Below are 26,068 nucleotides of genomic sequence, written 5' to 3'. Positions count from 1 at the left end.
TTCACGCTGCAACAGGAAAAACATGGCTGCGCTCTTGAGATCAGCCCGGTTACTTAAGTTTTCGCCTTCGGGTTTGCTCCAGATCACCGGGACCAAAAGAAATGGACCGCCGCTCGGTCGGCTGTACAGCGGAGCTGTCGGCGGCAGAAGGACCGGAGTTCGTTCCCACCAGATCTGCCCCGTTTCCCAACATGCGTCCAGGTAGCTCCCAGTAGGGCAGATCAATGACAACCAAAGGCACACGTGTGTTGATATGAACTGTAATATTTCACGTGTTAACAAACGTGGCGTCGTGTTATAATACATCGCTAACAACGTATGACGTCAGCTGCTCAGTTAATGTTCAGTAAAACATGGCTCCCGGTTTATGCAAGGTGGTGATGCGACGTTGCGCAACAGAGTCATCCTCACAGTCCGTTTGACTCAAAATGAGGACAAGTACAGTGACTGAGGTCGTGTCGACGCTGTAACTGTTTTTAAATCACCCTGCACGTCTTATGAGCTCAATTACAAACTAGGCGCGTCATTATGAGGCCAGCTTACATCATCATCACGCTGCAGGCAGTTTCGATGCAAAGTTGAAACTGTCGATGACGTTTAACTTCCCTTGAAGGTCACAGCTTTCCAAAAACTACAAACAGCCTTTTAGCAGGCGGGTGCATACAGATGTTAACATCTGTGTTGCTGTTTTTGTCAACACGTGTGTTGTTGTGCATCATCAGAAATATGGATATAATAAAAGATGGGTGAAAGCAAAGAATAGATCATCATATTACTTTAACGTCGCCTTTAAAACAAGGAGAAGTCAACACTTCACATCGCAATCATATCACGATACTTCCAAAGCAACATATCTTCTCCCACGTGAACCCAACGGAACAATTGTGTTCCTCTTGACTGTTTTCTCTCCCCCCTCCTCCGTCATACCTCCTTCCTCCTTTCTAAATCATCATCCATCCATTTATTTCTCCCTCTCCTCTACCGTCTGTAATCCTCCACAGTCGTCTGTGGCCGTACGCGCCGGGCTGCGTGCGTAACTACGTCGTGGCTACAGAGCAGAAGGACGAAGGCAATTTGTCGGTGCGGTCCAAACAGATGCAGCAGTTTGACTGGGCCCTCACCAAGCTGGACTTCTCTGTGAGGAGGACGGGCCGCGTCACTAAGACACTGCTGCTCCGCATCTTCCACGACGTCTCCAGGACAGGTAGGCGCAACAGCAACAACCGGGGAGGGTCACCGGAGGTCGCGAAAAACGCGTATAACTCGGATGCCGACGTTGATCAAATAACCAAACTGGGAGCATCAGGTCTCTCCTCCTGCTCCGTGCTCGTCACGATGCTGCCACAGTCTCATTCTTCTTTTTCAAAAGACTTTTGTTGGTTTGATTTTCCCTTCTTTAATTTTGTTCTACATACGTCCACGTCATCGATTCCCGTGTGCCTGCAGGTTATCCCAGCGGGAACCAGGCCTTGTTGCTGCTGCGTAGCTGTGGAGCCCTGCTGCCTGAGTTGCCTCTGGAGGAACGCACCCAGCTGGCACACCGTGTGTGGGAGAAGCTGCAGGAGCTCGGTAAGCAACGACCTCCTGTCTCACTGTTCGCCGCTGCTGAAAGTGAGTTAGTTTAAAATGTTTCAACTGTTAGAGAAGATGTTGGTTTCTTTTAGTAGACTGGGACTGAACTGGACAAAGCTACATTAGAAAGTTAGCATCATCGTAGATTTGATCGTACGGGTTTTGTAAATCATAATAGTTTTGTAGTGGAATCCCTGATATGTTGTGGGTGTTATGTTGACTGCAGATTGTCCTCCTCAGGTGCACAGTATGATGTCAGCCACTACAACGCCTTGCTGAAGGTTTACCTGCAGAATGAGTTCAAGTTCTCCCCCACCGACTTCCTGGCGAAGATGGAAGCAGCTAACGTCCAGCCCAACAGAGTGAGTGCTGCAGTTCAGGGAACAGGGATTCATTCTTCTCATTACTCTTGAAACATTAGTGTCATATCTGCCAGAACTCCACATTTTAAACATTTTATAAACACTTGGTGGTTTCAAGCCCTGATTTTTTATTTTTTTATTTGAACAGGTTACCTACCAGAGACTCATAGCGGCCTACTGCTACAATGGAGATATTGGAGGAGCCAGGTGAGTAAAGTTTCTGCTGCTATATCTGCCGTTATATCTGAATAAAGGCAAAAATGACCCAAAAATTATAACTAACTGTTTCACTTTCTTATACCTGTCATGGTTTATTGTTCTGTTCTGTGTTGTCCTTATTTAACATTTTTACTAATTACTCTGTTCAGTTTACGGTCACTGAAAAATGCCTCAAGTGATGTTAATACTATTATGATCTGTTAATATAACTTTGTGTTGCCTTATGTTCATTATCACTTTCCTCTCTGCTTTCTCAGCACCATACTGGGTTTCATGAAGACCAAAGATTTGCCCATCACTGAAGCGGTGTTCAGCTCGCTGGTGACAGGCCATGCTCGTGCAGGGTCCGTGTCACTGCCTCTCTTCTTTGGATTTACTGTATTTAACAGCACGTAATAAGTGTTTGTGTTGAAAAAAAAAATTGAATTTGAAATAAGCTGTCTTCTCTGTCACTGTGCAGCGACATCGAGAGTGCTGAGAACATCCTGCCTATGATGCGGGCAGCAGGAATTGAACCGAGTCCTGACACCTATGTGTCCTTGCTGAGTGCGTATGCTGAGAAGGGAGACATGGAACATTTGAAGCAGGTGTGTATTCTACGTTATATGCACGTACATTTTTGTCCTCCTTCCTCAACACAGGTAGCCTCCCCCTCTATTTTCGCTTCCATGTCATCCTCATATGTGAATCCTTTTCAGACTCTGGAGGCAGCAGACAGTGCTGACTGCAGTCTGATGGACCGGGACGTGATGCAGGTCATCTTCACTCTGGCCAAGGCCGGACACCAGCAGCACGTCCCAGAGATGATTGAACGCTTGAGGCATGAGAGGGGTTACATTCCAGGTACATGCACACACATATCATGGTTTTTTTTCCCCGCAGCTTTAGTCTTCAGCAGTTACATCAGTCAAAAAATACTGCTTAGCCACTGTGTTTAAAAAATAATGTTCTTCCAATTAAGTCTGATGCTTGCTAACCGTGAAAGATGGTCGAAGGTTTTCTTGCAACTGGAAGCTGTTATACAAATCCTGATTTCATTGCTAAGATTTTTTACTTTGCCACAATTTTCCTCATCACATGGGAATAATGAACAGTCCTGCTTGAAGATTTTTAGAATATTCTATATTTTTGCATAAGAATGATCTAAAACATCATCCAATTTTCATGATCTAAAAGCAGATAAAAAAAGAGCCCAAACAATTGAGACAAAAACAGTCATTTATTTATTTATGTATTTATTTTAAGTCAGGATTCACTATTCAGTAAATGATAGCAAGCCATCTTGGTCCAGATGCTCTCAAACATGATGCTACCACCACCATGTTTCATAGAAGTACTGGAATGCAGTGTTTTCCTTTCTCCTAATATAACGCTTCTCATTTGGTCTCATCTGCCCACAAAACCTATTTCCAATAGTCTTCTATATAATATGTAACTTTATACGTTATTACGTCATATTTGTTTATTATTCATAAAAAATAAACATGCTAAAAAAAAACAGATGGCCAGTCCACTAAACTCCTAACTAAATAGCTACATGAACTTTACTTCGCTATGAGGCTGAGCAGCATCTATATGTGTTGTTCTTCTAGATGCCATGAACTTGTGTCTGAGCCTGATCACTCAGGGCCAGGAGGACACGGCCTTTACCATCCTGAAGACGTTCCCCATGCAGCATAGCGAAAACTTCAACGACACCGCCGTCAACATGGGCAACTTCTTCCTCCGACACTGCATCAGCATGAACACGGTGCGTAGAGTCTCGTCATGGAAACACTGACGCAGGATCACAAAATTATTTCTAAGAGTTGGAATTCCTTTTTCACAGTCAGACGCGATGTATATTGGATGTTCGTTTTGAAATGTAATTCTTGATTCCTTCATGTGCTTCATAGTCGCTGGAGAAGATCGCCTACTACTGCAAAGAGCTCCAGGAGTCAAACTTGCACGCATCACCACTCAGCTTCACTCTGTTCTGTGCCCTGGAGGCCAAGAAGACCGGTACAGCGCATGCTTTCATTTACTTCCATTTTGACAGACCTTCGCATCCACCTGCACACACATGTGTGTTCATTTGCTAGACACACTTATCTATTTGCATTTGGATTGAGATTTTAATATGAAGGCTTTGACAGATGTTGCCAGTTTAATTAAGTCACTGCAGTGATGAAAAACTGGAAAAGTCACTCAATTATAATTATCTTGGTGTGTTTGTTTTTTGCAGAAACATCTTTAGAGCTGATGAAGTTACTTAAGGAGCAGAACTTACCCGTAAGGAGTCACTACTTCTGGCCCCTCCTCACTCAGTCCTTGAAAGAAAGCAACACAGCAGGTATAAACACACACACACGTTCGTACTTCAACCTCTAGCACGTTAGCACATTTTACGACATTGCACAACCCACTGGCTCTTCCGTTAATCTTAAATATCAAAAACGAAATGCCTTAAACTTGATCTAATTCTAACCATAATTGCAAAATCAAGACTTAACATTCAAACAGCCCTTGTAGGGTATTTTCAGAAAGGGATGATGATCTCACTTAAACAAAAGGTCTAATAGATATACACACACAATACTTTTTAATGTGTATCTAACAGTAATGTGCTGATTTTTTTGTTTTTGTTTTTTACCTTGATTTGGCAGTTTCAGCACAAGGATAAGATATTTAAATAAACGGCTATAGATGGAGAAACAAAACCAAACCTTATTGTTTTACTGTTCAGGAATGAATCAATGACTTCTTGTAATACTTGTACTCTGTGCTTACGCCACTTGGAAGGCAATAAGCTTGAGAGAGTGCTGTAGATGTTGAAACTAGATATGCTAATTTGTTGTGAGAAGGTCGTAAACAACCCCATGTGTATGTGAGAACCTAATGGTTGCTATGGAGTCCCAAGAGAGCAGAGAAACATGCCTACCAGCTGTTTGTGCATCCAATCTGAAATGGAGCGAGATATAATTTTGGGGGGGTGAGCATGATATTAGCAATTTTTGAACATGTGCATTTTTTTTTTTTTTGGTGGTGTAGAGGGGATTATGACTTCCTCTGTACCAGAAAGAGCTTTTAAAGGAGAGTTTCCCCTCAAATATTAATGACCTACAGAGTGGTCCAACTGGGACAGATTTCACTGGGCTGGTGCCGTGAAGGGCAACGAGGTCTGATCCCTGCGTGAGAGAGTTAGAGCGAGAGGAGATGAAACAAACACACGCATAAAACACTTACTCACAAACACACACACACACACACACACACACACACACACACACACACACACACACACACACACACACACTGGCCTCTCTGGAGAGATCTTGGAATAGATCGCAAAATTTAGAAGACGTCCCAACTTCTCATGTGCTCCGGACCAAAAAGACACTCTGACTTTCAGAAAGTGTGCTCGGACATGAATGTCATATTTTCTTATTCCTTTTTCTGATCTCTAAACCAGCTCAACTTTTAGCCTCCTGGTTGCATGTCTGCAGTAATCACGTTTTTCTTATTATTAAATGGAGGCCCAATTGTTTGCAATAATCTTTCATTCAAAAGAAAGTAATTGGCTTTGATGTGCCTCTGTCATCTTAATTATAAATTTCTAACAGGAGAACTCTTATTTCAGCATTTCCTGCTGACTCTGCATCAACGGTGCATCGTGTGTGTGTGTGTGTGTGTGATTGATTTGGTGACATTTGCCCTATTGTTAAGGACATTGGGGAGGTTCAGTAGTGTTAGAAAAATTACTCAGAGGCTGTATTCAAAATCAAACACATCGGACATTTATTCTTGCAAGAAGGAGCAAATACATGTACACTCAAAGAAAGGTGTCCAGCATTGCTCGAAGTCTCTTCTCCGTAGTTCAGCTTTTATACAGTGTGACAAACAGTTGACAGTCATCCCCACTTCCTCTGTATATCTGATTTTGTAGATAGTACTGAGTGAGGTCGTAGGTCACAAGATAAAGGTACAGAGACGTTGTAACTGAGACTATAGAACCATGTTGTGCAACAGATAGACCAATATTTGACAAGTAGGATGAGTTCATTATTTTTCAATCAAGTAGCCTTAAGCATCTCTCTCGCACATGCATAACCACATACATGGATGCTCTCACAGGCCTGAGGCTGACGAGGGGGGTCAGAGGTCATTTTGCTTCTATGGCTTTTTTCAAATCTTTTGTCAAAATGAACTCATTTTTGAGTTGATATATTCTTAAATCCCTCGCTCCAGTTATTGTAAAAGGTTGTGTTCAATCCATGTCATCAAACACGGGGCCGGTCTGTGTAGAACTCCTTTGCACCACACTGGATGATCACGGCTTCATCTGTATATTGTTCTGCATTTATCAGTGGTTGTTGTCTGCATCAAACTGTGACAAGTCTTTTCGGAGACAAGATAACCGAAACTGGCACAAGCTGAACCGGTATAACAAGACATGTAATTTTGTTTCTTTAAAACAATTAACACTATTATGGAGCAAGTGTGGTACCTGAAAGTTGCATGCAGCTGCACACTTTCCTAGTACCTATCTCTTCCAGTGTTCCTGAGGCACCGATGTGATAATCTGTAGGGAAGTTACACAAAATGAAACCGATTCTTTTCAAGAATGTGACAGGTGCCGGAATAATTGCAAGAACAATTTTTGAAATCGGTAGTTTGTGTCAGAGCAGGATTGACAGATCATTTCATTTTTGAGTTGTTGTTGTTGGTGTCCTTTAAGCCGTTGTCTTTGCTCAACTAGATGAAGCTTTTGACAGGCATAATTTCTGTGTTGAATCTGCCTTCGGTCAAATGCGGCTCAGCCCTTTTTTCGCCGAGCTTGTTACTTTCATCGGACACTCGTCTGACACTCAGTGGAAAACTGGTATTGATGTCGGGAGGTTTTTCTTCTCCATTTGCCTCTTAAGACAATTTAATGGCTCAGCAGATGCAGTTTATGGGAATATTTCTGCCTCTAAATTCGGCCTCTGGTGAAGGAAATAGTTATTTTCTTTCTTTTGTTTCTGCTCGCGATGAGCTCGTGGGGGGGAAATCATCTCGGTGACAGATAGCCGGCATTTGGAGGCTTGTCAGGATTCACAACTCATTAGTGAACGTACGCTGTCAAATGTGTTCAGCAGCGGCTTGGTTTTTAAGTGCTTTATTTATGCTGAGCTCTGGGTCTCTCTTTGGTTTTTTCTAGAGCGATTAATAAATGATGTTTTTTCCTTCTGTCAGCCAATTGACAGCATTTGAACTGGCAGGGAGGAGAAACTGGTTAGACCAGTGCGGCAACGGTGCAGATTGAATTCTTCGCGTGGTCGAGACCGATTCTCAGTTTGAACGGTGAGAGACGTCTCGGCGCCTGGCTGAGAAGAAGACGACTAGACATGAGTTTAAACATGCACAACCACACACACACATATGCACATAAATTCTCTAACCGCACAGTCTCAAAGCTGCACAAACACGTCAGACAGCATCCATTTAGGTATCACAGCGCAGAAAGTAGGAAGGATGGACGGAAGGAAGGTGGAGAAACTTCTCTCTCACTCACACTCGCTTGTTTCCGATGGTGTTAGCCTTAACCCTCATGAATGATGCAGCCTCTCTTCTTTCTTTTTTTTCTTTCTTCTTTCCGCCTCCCTCTCTCTCTATGCTGGTCTCACACTCATTGGCTGCAGGAGGTGTGTGTGTGGGGGCGCGGGAAAGGGGGGGGGTGGCAGTGCAGGTGATGTGACTGATGCAGAGTGACTTGATTTCATGTAAATGCAAGCGCTCTGAGGGAATTCACTTTGGATTACGCGCCCCACTGTGCACGGCCCATGAAATATTAAGCGCTGTGTCACTTTTTGTCCACAGGTGTCACTAGCGGGCAGAGAGGCCGGAGCCGTGGAATTGGAGGGCAGGGAGGGGGGGGAGGGGGAAGGAGGGATGGGGAAAATAAGGAAAGGGAGGAGGGGGGAAAAGAAGAAAAAAAAATCCCTTTACATTTTGATGAGGTGTGGATTTGGCGGGTTTAGTGAAAGCATATGCTCGGCCGTACTTGGCCACCTGCCGCCAGCTAGTCGATGCTTGTCAGTCCTGGCGACACGCCGCGGTCTTATCACTTCTGACATGGCGGAGCAAGAGGAAGAAGAACAGGGAGGGAGGGGAAACTGCAGAGGAAGAAAGTGTTTCTTGGCCTTGTGTGTTTTGGGCGATGAGAGAGATGTAAAGGCTCCCTTGTCTGGTCTGCTTTCCTTCCTGGCTGCCCTCCTCCTCCTCTTCCTCCTCGTCCTCCTTACCTGACTCTCTTTATGTGCCCTCATCTTCAACCCTTTCACTCATTCTTTAATGCAGCGCTATCTGTCAAATAGAGTGGGCTGCATTTAAGAAGCACAGCAAAGGCCAGCTGTAAGTCCGTCCACCTTGAACTTTATCCTGAGTTAATTTGTGGCATGAGAGCCAGCCATCACCTTTATTAAAAAAAAAAATGAAAAAAAAAAATGAAATGAATGAGGATGAAATAGCAGCTTTTCATGCCTCGAAAAAAAAAAATTGACATTTTCTTGCACTCTCTAGTGTTTTCAAAGCCGCCATTGCCTCGCAGCGAACAAAAGTCTACCTTTGGAGAGTCATATACACGGAGAGACAGATGGTTTTGGAGGAGAAAGAAAAGGGGAAGTGACAGGTGCTCATGTCCAAGGACGGGAGGAGATGACAGCGACCGGTTCACTCCACTCCTCTTTTCCTCTCTTTTCTCCATCCTCACTTCTTGTCTGTGACAGTTAACCTGAAGACATGAATCTGATGATGATATCTTGTGACCACTGCCATGCTTAACTCACTACTTTGATACTTCTTGCTTGGATGGTATGTCAGGCTTTATGCTGACCAACTACTCTTCTCAGTTCTCCTCTGTGCCAAATCTCTATTTAAATTGTTCGGACAGGAGAAGAAGCCAAAAAGTTTTTTTTTTTCACATATGAGGATTATGGAGTGAAAAAAATAAAAGACCTAAAGGGAGAGCAGAACGAGAGCAGAACGAGTGACGCTTCATCATATCACAATTTATTTGGTGTTGTGTCGCCACTCTCATTTCTTCTCAACTTCTTTCTGTGCAGTTCTCCATCTTTCAGGTTAGCTGAGGGTCAAGACACTTTAGTTTGAGTCCACCAGGTTCATAATGTTAGAGTATGGCGGCAGGATGAAGGCCTGCGTTGTGTACCGTCATGTAGCTGTAAAAGAGCTGAGGTTATTTAGAGGAGTGGCTCTCCGCCAGTCTGCCCTCAGGATCCACATTTTTTCGCCAGTCATTAAGTTGTGACCCAAATTATGAAGCCACCCAAATTTATTTTACAAAAAAATAAAAAACGATTACGCAGCTCCTTCATAAATTGTTGAAAACATGAAATAAAAAAATAAACAGTTCAACAAAAGTGAAAATAGGGTGAAAAAAAAATTAAATAAAAAAAAAGCAGACTTTTCAAACAAGTTTAAACTGGAGATCATCAGGTTTTAAGAATCTAAATGCAATGAAATTAAAAGTTAGACTGTTAGTTTTGGTTGATAGTGTTGCGTCATGGGAATCATGTCCTTTAAAACAAAAGCGCTGCCCCACGACCCACTTTTGAGCTGCGACCCACCAGTTGAAAACCACTGACACAAAGGGATCGGATTGAAGCAATTAGGTCAAAATCTCCTCATTGTTATAACAAAGTCAACACGGCTCAGTTACTATACTTCATCTTCATCTCTTTCCCTTTATGGGCTTCCTGGAGTTTGATCCAGCTGTGAGTTTGCCAGGCAACCAGCAAATCCAGGAAGTTAGCGAGCCCGGCACATAACACTGTGTAAAACCACAATGTTTTGTTTTAAGCTTTGGTTTTTGTAGTGATTAAACGGTGGTAACGGTGGTCGTTTTTTTTCCGTCTTTGTGCTGTGCCAAGCTGCCAACCGTCTGCAGTCAATTGCTTTAGATTTACCATATAGACATGAGGGTTGGAAATTTGAATTAATTTTTTTAATCTTCATAAAAGCTATGAGAGAGTGAAAGGGATTACTTTCAGGCAAACTGATGTATTCGTAGCCTCATTACTACCTAGCTAAGACGTGGAGTTACTTTGCCTTCGGTCTGTGAAACTAAGCAAAAACAGCTCAAAAGTTCAAAGGGTTAAAAGCTCTTGGTCACAGACTTGTGTGGAGAAAAAAACAAAACACACAAACATGCTTGTTGGAAAACTGAAAAGTGCTGATGATCATGAAAACTCTGGAGCACACGTAAGGGAAGGCCACCTTGTGCATTTCTACCTCCAGCTCTCCATTCACTTGTTTTCTGTCTGTCTGGCTCACCGTGAAATTGATTATGGATTATTCAGGAGGAAGGCAGGTGCTCCCTCTCTTCTTTCATAAAAAAAGGTCGGATGAAAGCGATTAGGGGGTAAGAATGGACAGCAGAGCGGACAGATCCTCCATTGAGAAGAAAGAAGAAGATCGCCTGTTTACTTTTACTTGAAAGCAGTGGTAGATGGATAGTGAGAGGGGCATATGAATGAGTGATATGGAGGCAGGGGAAGGCTGGATGGATGGAGTGGTTCAGGTAGCCCTACCTGGGATAATGCAGCCCAGCCGCTGGTTTTAATGGCGTGTAAAAGCCCGGGCCTCATCTTTTATTCAACTAAAGAGAGAGACTGCCAGGTGAAAACACATGTCCCAGGAGGATGCAGAAACACAGATATATGTATACGTGTGTGTGTGTGTGTGTTTCAGAACCTGAGTGGAGTGTAAATACACACAGCATCTTAAGGTGTGTCAACTCAAAGAAGCACTTTAGGGGAGTTTGCTGAAGTCCGCATGGAACCGAGGTGTATTAGTACACTGGATGGGCTCTTATGTGGCATTGACTGTAGATGTATATTGGTATTTCTGGTCTACCACCATATAGCGACACAAACACACACATCGGGGTGTGTGTGTGTGTATGTGCTCATTTAGGTCCCTGTCCTTTGTGGGCACGCTACGAGACATATGCAAAGTGTTGCCTCCATATTCGCACGCACGCACGCACGCACGCACGCACGCACGCACGCACGCACGCACGCACACACACACACACACACACACACACACACACACACACACACACTTGCAGGCATGTTGAGAGTGTGCGAGTGGCTGTTCCATATGCATGTGGCTGTTTTGGCCTCCTTCCCCGGGGCAGGATCTCGGGGTTCTGCCGGGGAACAAGGCGATGGTAGCAAGAGTCCACTTCAGGCCAAGTGCGTGTTTATGCACATGTATGCAGCCGTCCGAGGTGAAGAGGAAAGCAGCCATTCGCATCGTGCCCAAGAAGGGTGTTTGTATGTGTGACAGTGCTTACACAGCTGCAGGCCGGTTGTGTGTGTGTGTGTGTGTGTGTGTGTCTATAAAAGTGCAGTTTGTTTGCCTTAAACACAGAAAGATTGGTTTGCCTGAACTGTTGTTTTCCTGAAGAAGAAAGAAATTCATCTGATATTCATGTCCACTGACGGATGACTATTGATCCAAATGTCACAGAAATCTGTTGCAACACAAACACCAACTTTTTCAACTTGTATTCTTGAGGACATTAAGATGATGAGGAAAGTCAGTTAAAATAGAATAGTGTCTATTCATTTACCTGATTTATTGTATAAATAATTATGCGCAAATTTCCAACCTGGACATGTTGCAGATCCTAAAATTTGTGTTTCCTACTTTTCTGTTTTATGTCATAGTGAATTGAATATACTGTGGACTGTCAGTTTGAAGAGACCAATTTGGTTTGTAGAAACCATGATTTGGATTTTTCACTATTTTGTGTCATTTTCACAACTAAACATTTAATTGATTGGTCAGAAAAATTATGTAAATTTTGTTTTTTCTTATTGTTAGACACAAATGTCAATATGATTCTTTGGTGTCCCATTGATACTAGATTTTTGAGGCCGATACTGATATTAGAGAATATAGAAATATTTTTTTATATAAAACACAAATGTGTCTTTATCTCCATGCTGTTCTGCAAAAAAAAAAAAGTTTTCATGTCGGCCAACATCTGTGAAAAATCGGCTTGCAGATATATCGTTCAGGTTCTAGTTTTCAGACACACAGTTTTGACATTAATCACTTTTTGTGTGTGTGTTTTGCAGCCGTGATGGAGGTGATGAAGGGCATGCAGGAGCTCCATGTGTCCCCCGATGTCGAGACTCTATCCAAATACATCCTCCCTGTGTTCCCCAGCATCGAGGCAGCTCGACAGGCCCTCAAGGTAACCCATAAGTCTGTGTGTGTGTTTACATGTGGCCATTGTTCATTGCAATGCGTTTTCTTTGACAAAACGCTGGCTTTTCTCTTCAGAGCGCCGACATCTCCCTGGATTCTGAGAGATTTCTGAATTCGGAGATTCGCTCTGTGGCTGCAAACAACCTGGCCGAACTGTACACCCTCCGTAAGCGCACACAACAGAATCTCTCCAGCATCTTGATCAGCCATCATCATAAAAATTGCTGTTTTGCCGGCGGGCTAATTGGCCCAGCGTTAACACACACACACACACACACACACACACACACACACACACACACACACACACACACACACACACACACACACACACACACACACACACACACACACTTGCCCACTTATTCCTCTGTGCTCATCAGGCCTTTTAAGAGATTAGGCTGTGTGAATATGAAAAAAAGCAAGAACGAAAAGGCGCCTCATCTGACAGAGGGAAGGGATAGAGAAGGCTGTTAAATAATGGATGTCTCGTCCTGTTTTCTGTCTTTCATCTCCTTTTAGTCTCAAACATCCACCACTCATTTTCACATACATCGCTGTTTCCTCTTTTTGTATTTCAGAGAGTCCCCAATGAATTTTTTTAAGCTCACGAGATTAAAGTTTTTTTGTCCACATTTCATGTTTTTTAATCACAAATGTAAATATGCAATATTACCAGAAACACACACACAAAGCGCTGCCTTCAAAATGTTTATACAGAAAACAATGCTCCTTTACTGCTTCCAGCATCATGCATTTTAAAAATGCTCTGCCTTTTCTTTCAATTTTATGCCATTTAAAAGTTAACATTTTGTTTTTTTGTCCCTGAAATTAAAGAATTTAAAGGGTAAATTTTGGTCTTTCTTCCAAGATTATTTGACATTTGGTAGATTAAATCAAAAGAATAAAGTCAGGATGGGGAAAGTGAATGAGACACGCTGCTCTCTTCCTCAAAAATAACTTGTGTGCTTATAAGCAAGGCATTGTGCTCAATCTCTTTGAGTCTAATTGATCAATTCAATTATGTTATATAGCAAATTTATAAACAACATAAATTAACCATCAATAAACACAATTCAAACAAAACAGATAGACTTGAAACAATTAAGGAATTTAATACAAGTTAAGCAATATAACAAATTAAAAGAAATAAATATGAACAATGTGAAGCCTCAAAAACAATATGAAGCCAGCCTAGTATTTTGGCCAATTTAGTGTGTGGCTGAAAATCTGCTAAAGTTTAATCATTTTGTTTTACAGGTCCCCATATAACTTCATCATAAACCATATTATTAAATCCACATGAAGACAAGTTGTTTCGGTCTTTTCTTTCTCTGTAATCACTCTCTGTCTCTGCTCTATTTTCCAGTGTCAAATCCCTCCTTCCCCTCGCTGGACCTCAGTGTTTTCCGCAGCAGCCTCATCCTGGGCTTCAAAAAGTGAGTTGTCTGTTTTCATTTCTTTACAATTGTTCCATATTTCTCCATATTTTCCTTCAAAAACTCCTGACTGGATTTTTAGGGAGGCCTGTAGCACTTATGGAGGTCACTGCACCATATGCTATGAATATGACATGTGCAGCCTATCACACCATCCACAGCGTATGTGCATGTGGGCAGCTGCAGGGAACAACACTACATCACACACACACACACACACACACACACACACACACACACACACACACACACACACACACACACACACACACACACACACACACACACACACACACACACACACACACACACACACACACACACACACACACACAGATATACATGTGTGCCTCATGCATATGGAGGCCGTCATCCCTCAGCTCTCGCCCCAAAGCACTGTGGGAGATATGTAAATTAGCAGATGCCCACCACTGCCTCTCATACCTAGACCCCCATCCCGGTCTCAGTCTCTCACACTCACACACACACACACACACACACACACACACACACACACACACACACACACACACACACACACACACACACACACACACACACACACACACACACACACACACACACACACACACACACACACACACACACACACGCTGTGAGCCTTAGGACCAGGGTCTGACCCACGGGCTTTTGTTGAAGGGGTGTTTATGAATATTTACAGTTTAGCGCTGCACACCCACACAGAAACACTCCGGGCCCTGAGCGAGGCTGGAGGTGAGTCAAAGAGAAAAGTGCTGACTTGTCTGCAGGGACCAAAGTTATTTCTAACACTGAGTTGAAACACACTCAGCTAAGCTTAACTTTGAGCTTTTCCTTCAGCTAGCACATTCTTTGTCGTAGCTCGTGTGTTAATAAACTCAGTGGATGCTGATAATTTAACCATCATAATGGATAAAATAAAGATTATGTGGATTCTTTGCAGGACTGCAGTGTGTCCTTAAAACAAAAATTCAGTTTCATCTTTTTTTTTTTATTTTGAAGGAATACAAAACGTCCTGTTCTTGGCAACAACTTTTTTTGTTCAAGGACATGTGAAAAATAGTGCAAGGAGAGTAAAATATCTTTTTTCTTTTGAGTTGTGAGATGATCTGTAGCTTAAACAAATATCAGTGAAAAGATGTGTCGTAGCAACAAAGGATTTCACAAGTAAAATGAGTTTTTCCAGATTTCTTTCTGACTAGATCTTTGAAGTCAGAGTATCCACTAATTGTTCACCTTTTTTTTTTGTCTCTGAGTCCGCTTCCTCTCCTCCATTTGCTCTGCTCTCATTGCATCAGCGCACACACACACACAGACACACACACCTACACACAGTATTGTGATGGTTAGGTTGCCTGACAGGGTCATAATTGGGCTTGTCACTTGGGGAATGTGTATGTGTGCACTTGCGAGCGCCGTGTCATTGCAATGCGGGACCTGCCCCTGTCAAAGACAAGGTCAGGGGATAATTTAATCATTAAAGACCTCTTCTTCTCTCCTCTCATCTCCCCCTCTCTCCTCCTCTCCACCAACTAGCTGACAACGCCAGAAATGTCACACATTGTCATCATTTAGCCCGTGTGTGTGTGTGTGTGTGTGTGTGTGTGTGTGTGTGTGTGTGTGTGTGTGTGTGTGTGTGTGTGTGTGTGTGTGTGTGTGTGTGTGTGTGTGTGTGTGTGTGTGTGTGTGTGTGTGTGTGTGTGTGACTTTGCGTTTGAGTGTGTCTTTTGTGGTTTCCCAGGCTTTTGTACTGCCGTCTCTCCGCTCTTGTACTGTGGGATCGAGAGTGTCAAACTGGAAAATCTGTCACTTTTTCTTGGTGTATTGTGTTGTACTACACTGTAAATTCAGTAGCTATGGCAACATGACACTCTCACTGCTTAGCTTACTTGAATTCAGACATCTCATCACATCACAAAAAATACCATACTTAACTTATCGATTATTAAATCTAAACTCATTCATCCCAAATATGTTTTCATTTGTTAAGAACGGGATATTCCAAATTGCGGTACAAAATGGAAAAATGTTGGAGCAATAGATATAGTTTTTTTTTTTTTTTCCTTTCAAAGAAGATTTATGTAATATGAATATTCACAGAATTAATACAATAATTACATTCTATTTTGTACCTCATACATTTGATCTACAGCCTCTTGAAAGAAGAGCAACAACAATTGAAATTTAGATTTTGAGTTCACAAACAAAATCGCTCAACTTTATTAATTGATTATTGTATTTTGTCAAACAACAAGAAAGGAGGAAATAAGAGCTGAGCACAGTTTATAGGGTTGGAGTTTTATGAAAAAGGATTTATTTGTGGTGTATTTTTCTCGATGTGTTGATGTCCTTTCATGTTTTGTAACCTTAAAACAAACCTTACGCGTTATAACCAAATTGCACATTAACTCCGACAAGTTGCCGTTTTGTTGACCTGATGCTGCTGGTGGATGTCGACCTGGTGCTCATGTGTTGTCCTCTACTGCCCCCTACAGGTCTACTGATGTGGAGAGCATGGTGAAGGTAAGGCATCGACGTGCCCACACTGTCTGGGAAGAATGATATATGTGATTTGAAAATGGCATTAGGTGCTGCTTTAAAAATGGATGAATCCTTGTAAGATAAGCAGCTGTTATAAAGAATTTATTTACCACCTGCTACATACTCAGTTACATTTAAGAAGACTATCCAATATGACAAATGCTATCTAATGCCATTTACATAAGTCTCTTAATAATGAAGCACAGAATTTATTTATGTTAAAATGTAAATTTAAACCAATACAAAATGCAGTTTGTATATTAAGAGGGAAAAAGGAAGTTAAAAAAAACATGTGGCTTAACAGGATTGTCTGTCAGGTAATGAAACCCCTTTCCTCATCTGTGGTTACGTTATGCTTTCTCATACTGACTCTGTCTGAGTTTTTAACTGGGTTTGTGTTTAATTTGTGTTTCTCTTTCCCAGGTTACTGAGCTCTTGCACAAAGATGTGCGCTTCTCCAAGGAAAGCTCCAACCCTGCTGGTAAGAAAACATATATACACGCTGTTCTAATCGGCAAGACATGTCGTTGTATGCATGCTGTTTGAATGAGTGTAGGTGAGAAAGGGAGAAGGGAAGGATGCCTGTGCTTTTATCATCCATCTCATCAGTAGTCAGAGTTGCAGACTGCAGACTCTGTCACCTTCCAACTATAATTCAGATGACAAAAAAATGCTGTGTGTGTATTTCTGCTCGGTCTCGGTAGCAGTAGACTGGTGCCTGGCCCACTTCTCGTCATGAAGCCTGTGTGTGTGTGTGTGTGTGTGTGTGTGTGTGTGTGTGTGTGTGTGTGTGTGTGTGTGTGTGTGTGTGTGTGTGTGTGTGTGTGTGTGTGTGTGTGTGTGTGTGTGTGTGTGTGTGTGTGGAGCGTTAATGTCGCTCCGTGTCAGTGTGTGTGTGTGTCACAGAGAGTCCCAAGTGCTGAAACTGGTGTGTGTGCTGGTGGGAGCGATGGAGACTGTTATCCATGTCATGTCCCGTTAGACGACATCTGCAAACGTGTGTTTGTGTGTGAGCGCTGAAGTAAGACGAAGCTGTCACTGCCAGCCGTCGTACATTCACTCAAACTGCGGCCCAAAAGCAGCCTCTGTCAGCAGGAAAGAAACAGCACCACACACTCTGCAGAGGTTACGGAAAAATAGGATAAATGCACAAATGGACGCAGTGACTGACACGGTGGCAAATGAAATGTATTCCCAAGACAACTGCTCACTGTGTGTGTGTGTGTGTGTGTGTGTGCGTGTGTGTGTGTGTGTGCGTGCGTGTGTGTGTAGACGCTGCATCCTTCTTCCTGTACAATCTGATCAGCAGCATGTCAGAAGAGCAGGTGCAGGAACAGGAAGACAAATTGCGGAGTTTCCTCAATCAGCTGCATGCTCAGGTACACACACACACACACACACACACACACACACACACACACACACACACACACACACACACACACACACACACACACACACGAGCTCACTGAAAACAAACTCACACACCACACATTCATACACTGATATACTGCATATCCAGTAAATTCATAACCTTCCCGCTTTAAAGGAGCTTACACTCTGATCTGAGATGATTTGCGGTGTGTAATCGGACTCGGATTACTCACAATACACACACACACTCCACAGAATACACTTACATGACCACCGTCCTCTGCTCCATTTCTGGAGAGTTGGGACGTCTAGACTTGTCGTGCAAGATTAAATCGTGTTTTACAACTTAAGGTTAAAGATCACGTTTTAACTGGCTGTTTGGAGGTCAGTGAAACAGTTTGCTGGTCTGATGTGGAGCCTTCTTGTACGTCTTTAATCGTCCTCACATCATTCATAAAACCAGTTTAGCAGACATTTCAGCCTAATAAGTGCTAATTCTGACCTGCATCTGCAGAAATCATCCTCACATAACACTTAATAAAAATTGATTGATTGACATGTAATGGGTGCAGTCAGGTTGCCAGTATAGTGTCCCGGGGTTTTCGGTTAGATAAACGCGTCGCTCCGCTCCTGTTTCTCCAAACGTGGTCATTTCTGGCTTAAAATGACCAAAATGGCAAAACCAAGACTTCAAACAGCAGTTCACAAACCACTGGGTGAAGCCACAGTGGGGTTACCTCTTGCCCAAAACTTTCAGACTTTCCATTTGCAATAACATAAAGCAGACAAAGGTCAAAACACTCACAGCTGCAATCAGTAAATAGTTCCAGGTTCATTTTAATTGTGTCCACACTAGTTTACACACTGTTCAGCACTCAACAAGCAGTAACAAACCAGAAAAAACAGACCTAACACACACACACACACACACACACACACACACACACACACACACACACACACACACACACACACACACACACACACACACACACACACACACACACACACACAAAATCATTCAGCAATCATTTTACAAGTTCAAGCATTGTGAAGCCATTGCTGAGATCATAGACTTCCAAAAGTGGTCTAAACCTTTGACCTTTTTAAGACACATCCTTCAACAGGTTCAGCTCCTGTAGGGCTGCTGTTGATCAGTGTTTAGTTGATGTTTATTTTTTTTCCCTCTTATCTCCATGCAGAATGTCACGATTTCAGTAAACATCTTCAGAGGCATCAGGAACCTCCTGGAGTCGTACCACGCCCCTGAGCTCATCAAGGTACAGAGCCCAACCTGCTTTTTTTTACAGTTAGATACACTGCAAAATTTCCCAATACAGTATTTCAGAATCAGCTTTATTGACCAGGTATGTTTACACATACAAGCAATTTCTTGTGATGTTTTGTTATATCATCAGATTATTGAGAGTCAAAAAGACAACCTGACAATATGAATAAACTGAATATGTATTCTCTCTATGTATTCTTTTTGTACTTTTATTATAAATGCTCTAATGATGTAGATGATACCTGACTTTAAAACACCAGAAACTAGATGTCAAATGTTAACTGTGTGTGTGTGTGTGTGTGTGTGTGTGTGTGTGTGTGTGTGTGTGTGTGTGTGTGTGTGTGTGTGTGTGTGTGTGTCTCAGGATGTGTTCATTTTGGTGGACCACAAAGACCAAATGTCCAACGGCTCTGCGTCAGCGTCAGGGACTGCTCATGTCATTGTAAGTAAGACAGCGTGATAAACGCACACAAAATGTTTTAAGAAATGAATGCAGCATCACAATTTACCCACTAACTTCCTTCAAGCTGTGTATTAACATGTTTGTGTTCATCAGGGAATCGAAGGAAAGCTGGTGGCACTTGAGTCTAAATTGGCAGAACTGAAAGCGGAGAACAAACCATTAAGCGTCATTCTCAAACATCTCATCCAGACTCTGAGTGCTGAGGAGGTAGGATTTGTTTGGAAATCTCAGCGCTCCTTTTTCTCTTTGGTGAAATTAGTGCCGCTGTCCGTGTGTTCCTCCTGAGAGTTTTGTTGTGTGATCAGAACCTGCAGCGCGCCCTTGAGCTGAAGCAGCAGCACGAAGACGAGATGACAATCGGCGGCTACGCCACCCTCATCAACCTGTGCTGCCGCCACAACAACATGGAGGAGGCGCTCAACCTGAAGAGAGAAATGTGAGGGGGGGCAGGAAGTACACACACACACACACACACAAATACTCCACACACCCACAAGGCTGCGCTTCGGCCAGTAGTGGGCCATTAAAGTTTAACTTGAGTGGTATTAGGGGAGACATTAATGCAGGGTCCAGCCGCTCTGTTGACTGGCGAAAACACAGGAAACTCTCCCCTCTTCCTCCCCTGCTTCCTCCTCTTCACTCACCACCTGGTTCCATCATCAGTCTGAGCACCGAGACCGTACAATAGATGTACCGCATTACTGTAAGTGGAATACCTTAATCAAGTCTGTCTCCGTCTGCTTTCAGGAGTCGTAAGGACTCGTCAGTCGCTCTGGATGCCGGTAAATACATCGCACTGGTCAAGATACTGTCTTTGAATGACAAAGTGGAAGGTAAGTTTCCCTATTACGCAATTCAATGTGTGAAATCAACAAGCAACATTGTCCCCAAATACTTTGCAATTACAAAAGAACACACAGCAAGAAAATAACATAATAAACAACCACATTAAAACATCAATGTTAAAGAAATGTGGCAACCTGGGACTGTAGCAGCATAACGAACTATAAGCTTTAACAAATAGGAACGTTTTAAGCCTTATTTTAAAAGTCTAAACGAACAATTTTTACTTTTAAGTGTGATCAGTCTGACAATTTCTCTGACTAATCATGTAACCCGTCGAGTAAACAGTAAAGTTTCACACCATACCCTCTCAGAGCCGAGGTCACTTATTCAAACTGTTTTTTGAAACTGTGTTGGACAAAAGAAGCAAAGATATTCAACTGCATTTTTATCTCCAACCCTTAATCACTTATGAAATATTGGTTAATTAGTCAATCGACTAATGGATTGATTGACTTTTCCAACCTGCACTTAGTTCCTCGCTACTTTTTCTCTGATTGTAGATCAGACTTGAAGTTCAAAGCCGGTGTGTGTGTGTGTGTGTGTGTGTGTGTGTGTGTGTGTGTGTGTGTGTGCGTGTGCGTGTGTGTGAGCTTCTGGGTGTGTATGTGTCACCAACTCTGTCACAATCCGTCTCTCTCCCTCCCTCAAACCACATTAGCTGGCCATTTCCAGAATGCTACGGTGGGTTTCCTTCAGCCCATCGAAGACCCAATTACCATCAGTTTTGCCGCTCTGCTTTTTGCACTCAATGACAGGCAAAATGTTTCCCTTGTCTGTCCTCTCCTCTCCTCCCCTTCGCGCTCTCTCTCCGTCTCTGTCTCCGTCTCTCGACCTGACCCTCTCTCTCCCGCTCTGTCGCAAAGCGTGTCATTCTCTTACCCCCCCCTCCCCCTACACACACACACACACACACACACACATCAGCGTCAGTGAGAAATGAGAGAGGGGGGAAAATTACAGGACTGTGTGTATTTTTCCAGAATTATTGAAATCCGCCTTGATGCTAATGGCAGATCATGTCCGCCGAAGTGCTTGAGCATTTCACACACACGCACGCACACACACACACAAACACATGGCGAACACACAAATTTGCATGTGAATTCAAGCAAAAGGCATTTGGTGGCATGACGGTTGGTGTGTGTCGGGGTGTGTATAGGCAGTGCTAACGCATTTGCCATTAGCCGGAGTGTGCATATGGAGGGGACGCTTGTCAGCCACATTAGCACACATCGCTAACCTTGACGTTAGCCTGTCCCCACCCAGACGCTGGTCCGCCCGGCTCCCAGCACACACCAGACCCAGCTGAGGATCATGTCTCCTGGCATCTTGCTGTATTTCTCGCCCTCACTAATGGCTTTGTTGTTTTTGCCCTTGGTTCAAAGCCTCCCGTCCCACCTCGCCAGCCAACTTTGTTTTTCCAGTACTTCATCCTTCCCACTTTATTCTTGTAACCTTCCTTCCACCGTTGCGCTCTGACAATTCTTCCTAATTAATTCCTCCTCTTCTACCCAATTACTTTTCCTCTGCTGCTCACTGCTCATCAACATCATTGTCCTTTAACCCTCACATCTATCCGTGCATCCATCTTTCTAAAATATCCATCTCTATCCATGTGTTATTTTTCTGCAAGATTAGTGTGAAAAAAACAATTCTAGCGGTGTTGTACAATACAGTTTCATTAAATGTGTTGGGCTCGTAGCCTCCAAATTAGCAATAAATAGAAAAGAAAGACAAAAATGTAACTGTATATACATATTTATACAGCAGACACATTTACACACTCTCATGCGCACAGTACCTGTTAAGCATGACAAGCCCATCTTTTCTATCCAACAACAGAAACGATACCTATAACAGTGCATTATACAGAGATTATGACACAAAATATGTACTCGGGAGTCCTGTAATACCGGCTGCACCACCTACAACATTTCCTTGTGTGAAAATACACAGCTCACTCATTCATGCTCGCTAAACTTGTTCACATCAATTCTTTTTTTTTTTTTTTTTTTTTAACCAAAGTCACTGCAGTCATTCACACCAAAGAATAATCAATATAATGATTAACTTGTCTCAATGTTACTATGAAACAGCTCATTTGGTTATCCTGCAGGTTCATTTCTGTCTTGTTCATATTTCTTATGCCAACACTGGCAGGTGGTAAAGTGCTAAATTTTAACATGCTGGTTATTATTTATTTCTTAACACTGTAATCTCCCACAGTTAGAGGCAAAAGAAAACATCCATCTATGCATTATCTAGACCTTCTTTACCCTGAGCAGGGTCACTGGGGTCTGGACACCCTGGACAGGTTGCCTGTCCGTCACAGGGCCAACACAGAAAAATGCTCACATTTAGAATCACCTATTAACCTAACATGGATGTATTTGCACTGTGGGAGGAAGCTGAAGTAAACACAGAAAACCCACGCAGGCAAAGGACCAACATGCAACTCCACACAGAAAGGCCCCAGCTGAGGTTCAAACAGCAGTGCTAAACCCTGCACGACTGTGCTGCCCACCAATGGGAAAACCAATTATGCAAAATCCAGTGTTTGGCACTGAAACCGCTGAAAAATACACACACAAAAAAACAAAACAGCAACAGCTACGCCAAAACATGTTTGACCTCGCTTTGGTTTTAAACCTTTAAGAACGCTTCTTGATACAAATATTTTTTCTAATTATCGATGATTAGACCACCTCTTTTTTTTCATCTCACATCAGATTAAGTGCATCCTTTAATCTATCGATCATTTGACCCGTTGCACTTGCTGCATGTGTAAACATGGGCTTTAGGAGGCTGAACACCCCCCATTTACATCTTTCTACCTCCTCTCGTTCCAGTTGCTCAAATCCACCTCTCCTCTATCACCGAGCGTCTCTTTGACCTGCCCTTGTCCCTCTTCCTCCATCTGTCCATCCTCCCACTTTGGTAAACACAACTTGTTCTGGCTTGAGGTGGTCCTGGACTCGTCTTTGGTGCAGCGCGTGTGTGTGTACGCGTGTGTGTGTGTGCGTGCGTGTGTGTGTGTGTGTGTTTTGGGAAAGAGACATCACTAGCAGTCAAGTCATGGAACATTAGATGAACCATTGGGCTGTGTGATGTTTGTTTACCTGGGCTGTCTGTCTCCCCATCTCTTGATGTGTGTGTGTGTGGTCTGGCTCGCTGTGCTGGCCATGATGCTCGGCTGAGCTGATGGATATGCATACTGGCTAAACGGACGGATAAAGGGGGGAGATGGAGGGAGAGCGCCGTGGGGGAGGTTTGGACGGTGGACGGAGGCATGTTAGCTGGTGTAGCTCCATTTGGGCAGATCAGCTCCGAGCCATTGGTCTCGGTGATTAGCGGGTCTGTCAGATAGTGATGGAGAGAGGTACGGATAGACGGGAGGAAGGAGGCATGGAGGGAGGAAGAGCCAAAGAGAGAGAATAGGTTACATTTGAAATGATAAACAGTACAGACCTGACAGCAGGTCAGGTCATTACCAGAAATTGTTTAGTGTTGATACCTCCATCTGGGTACAGCTTGCTTTTTTTGTTTTTTGGGGGAAAACCTCACTAGTTGTTGGTGGTTTTGTTTCAGTGATCTTTGACTGTGTTTCCACTCATCCCTAGAAAATACCAGGTCTATATCTTGAAGGGCTGGATTTTACGGGGTTTTTTTTGGCGTCTTTTCTGTTTATTGTATCGGCCAAATATGATTAATCACAGTTTTAAAAGAACTCCTGCTGGAAAAACAACTGTGCAGTAAAATATCTCAACAACTACCAGATACAATGCAATAAACTTCTTTCCTGACATTTGTGGCCCAATACAAACATCGCATCCTTCGGCACCACTTTTTGACTTTCCTCTGTCCATGTAGAAGTTATAAGACTTTTCAAACGTTGGGAATTTATCCTCTCATGCTTCATGAGGCATCAGCCTGGTGGTTAAAGCGAGCTTACAGCACTCCACACTTCAGGGATACCTCCAGCAGGCACACTCCAGGCCTGACAGCAAAATAAACTCAAAATTATTTTTCTTTCTTCTTTTTTTTTTTTGCTTCATCCTACTGTGAAGCAGCTGCAAGCACCTGGAACGCGCTATTTTCACTCAGCTTCTGTTGAGAGACAAGTTTGAAGCACTGAATTACAGCACCCTCATGGCAGAGTTAAAAGGCAGCTAGAGCTGTCACCCTGCGTCCCTTTACGACGGGTTTATTGTGGAAATTTCTATGACTGATGATAAAATCCAACAACACCCAGTAGCTTCAAAGTTTGCCCTTTTCTTGTTGAGCACTCTTTGAGCTCACCAAACTTTTCCCGCTGACAAGCTTCATCCCCCTCTTATTGTCCTCCCGTTAACTCCCTCCCTGTTTAGCAGTGTCTCCTCCATCGCTAGTCACCCCTACTCCACCCTTCCTTCCTCTTTTTTTCCCCCTGTCCCATTAAATCTGTGACAGCCTCCGGTTCCCATCGCCATAACAACTGGCACGGGGAGGTGGAGAGATGGAGAGACAGTCTGAAATTAGGATGCCAAAGCACTCACGAACGGCCCTGTTTCTCAGCCCACGTGTGTGTGTGTGTGTGTGTGTGTGTGTGTGTGTGTGTGTGTGTGTGTGTGTGTGTGTGTGTGTGTGTGTGTGTGTGTGTGTGTGTGTTTTCCTAGTAGCGACTGTTTGAGGTTGTTTTTTTTGTATTAACAGTGATGTAGGTGTTGATGTCATTACAGACACATTTGTTCACTTTATTTGTGCTAAAGATTTCCACCAGTGAAGGAAGAAGGATTTTTGATGAGTAAATTTCAAGCAAGGGGACAATTTTATCCTGCAGTTGGAGGCTTAATGCAGATTATTCAAATATATTCTCCGTCTGTGCATTTTCTCCATCTCCTCGCTGCTTCTTGGTCATGCTGTATAGATTAGTATCTGTGGTGGAGAGTGGCTGTATCGCTGTCAGCCCATTAGCAGCTGTCTAAATAGACAGTAAACGCATCTTAATTACTTTACCCCGATACACCACGTCTACAAACACATACCGCACTCCCTTTTCACCATTTATCCCCAAGTGCTGGCCAGATGGACGCGTGGCCCAGCAAAAAGCCCTCCATTACCAGCTGGACTTGACCAAACTGATCCACCCCTCAGCCCGCTTACCGAGGTCTCACCGGGGCCACGGCGGGCCCTTGTCGCCGCATACCTATAATTTAGCCCCCCAAGTGCTTTCCACATGGCCATGGCAAAAAGCTGGCCTCCATTGTAGGGGTCCGGTAATTGTAGTCTCGTTTAGAAAACCGCAAGTAGCAATTAGCACAGAGTTGGCATTATACGGGGTTGGATTTGCATCCCTGCTGGGTGCAAAATGCTGTTTTAATGTGGGTTTGTTTTCCCCACATGGAATTAGCTAAAGGGGCATTTTATCATATTCACACACCCTACTCCTCTCCTCGCCAAGGTCTGCCCTCCTCTCGCTTTCTTTCTTCTCTCTTTATCATCTCTTTTTCCCCTTTTCATTTGTTCTGTTTATTTGTACTTTTTTTTTTTTTTTTTTACCTGTAAATCGCTCTCGCATCACTTCTTTTGACTGAAAGTCTCGTATTCTCACCTCATCAAAGCTCAGGAGAAAGTGTTATTGATGTCTCTTCACATAATAATCTCTGCCTTTATCTCTCTGTTCCTTCATCACAGAGGCAGTGGACATCCTGAAGGAGATGAAAGA

General features: G+C 43.2%; 1 protein-coding gene across 1 annotated transcript in view; it reads left to right on the top strand.

Moving 5' to 3' along the window:
* The window catches only part of lrpprc (leucine-rich pentatricopeptide repeat containing), a 61,000-nt gene continuing 34,932 nt past the window's right edge, over window positions 1-26,068 (top strand). The window contains exons 1-23 of the mRNA XM_069692985.1: window positions 1-201; window positions 1,002-1,204; window positions 1,447-1,569; window positions 1,813-1,934; window positions 2,083-2,141; window positions 2,411-2,497; window positions 2,614-2,740; window positions 2,852-2,996; window positions 3,746-3,903; window positions 4,049-4,154; window positions 4,378-4,485; window positions 12,281-12,399; window positions 12,489-12,579; window positions 13,783-13,852; window positions 16,348-16,375; window positions 16,817-16,874; window positions 17,666-17,772; window positions 18,970-19,047; window positions 19,420-19,497; window positions 19,612-19,725; window positions 19,824-19,954; window positions 20,266-20,351; window positions 26,038-26,068. The exon at window positions 26,038-26,068 is cut by the window's right edge and continues 177 nt beyond it. Coding sequence (XP_069549086.1) covers window positions 23-201; window positions 1,002-1,204; window positions 1,447-1,569; window positions 1,813-1,934; window positions 2,083-2,141; window positions 2,411-2,497; window positions 2,614-2,740; window positions 2,852-2,996; window positions 3,746-3,903; window positions 4,049-4,154; window positions 4,378-4,485; window positions 12,281-12,399; window positions 12,489-12,579; window positions 13,783-13,852; window positions 16,348-16,375; window positions 16,817-16,874; window positions 17,666-17,772; window positions 18,970-19,047; window positions 19,420-19,497; window positions 19,612-19,725; window positions 19,824-19,954; window positions 20,266-20,351; window positions 26,038-26,068 — 2,408 coding nt within the window. The 5' untranslated portion in view covers window positions 1-22. The remainder of the gene's footprint in view (window positions 202-1,001; window positions 1,205-1,446; window positions 1,570-1,812; window positions 1,935-2,082; window positions 2,142-2,410; window positions 2,498-2,613; window positions 2,741-2,851; window positions 2,997-3,745; window positions 3,904-4,048; window positions 4,155-4,377; window positions 4,486-12,280; window positions 12,400-12,488; window positions 12,580-13,782; window positions 13,853-16,347; window positions 16,376-16,816; window positions 16,875-17,665; window positions 17,773-18,969; window positions 19,048-19,419; window positions 19,498-19,611; window positions 19,726-19,823; window positions 19,955-20,265; window positions 20,352-26,037) is intronic.

The sequence above is a fragment of the Brachyistius frenatus genome, unplaced genomic scaffold (assembly GCF_029030835.1).
Source record: "Brachyistius frenatus isolate BFR_SWC_R1_liver_20210118 unplaced genomic scaffold, ASM2903083v1 Contig_13, whole genome shotgun sequence".
Lineage (NCBI taxonomy): Eukaryota > Metazoa > Chordata > Actinopteri > Embiotocidae > Brachyistius > Brachyistius frenatus.
The sequence above is the reverse complement of the archived record's forward strand: the minus strand, read 5'-3'. Positions and strand labels throughout refer to the sequence as shown.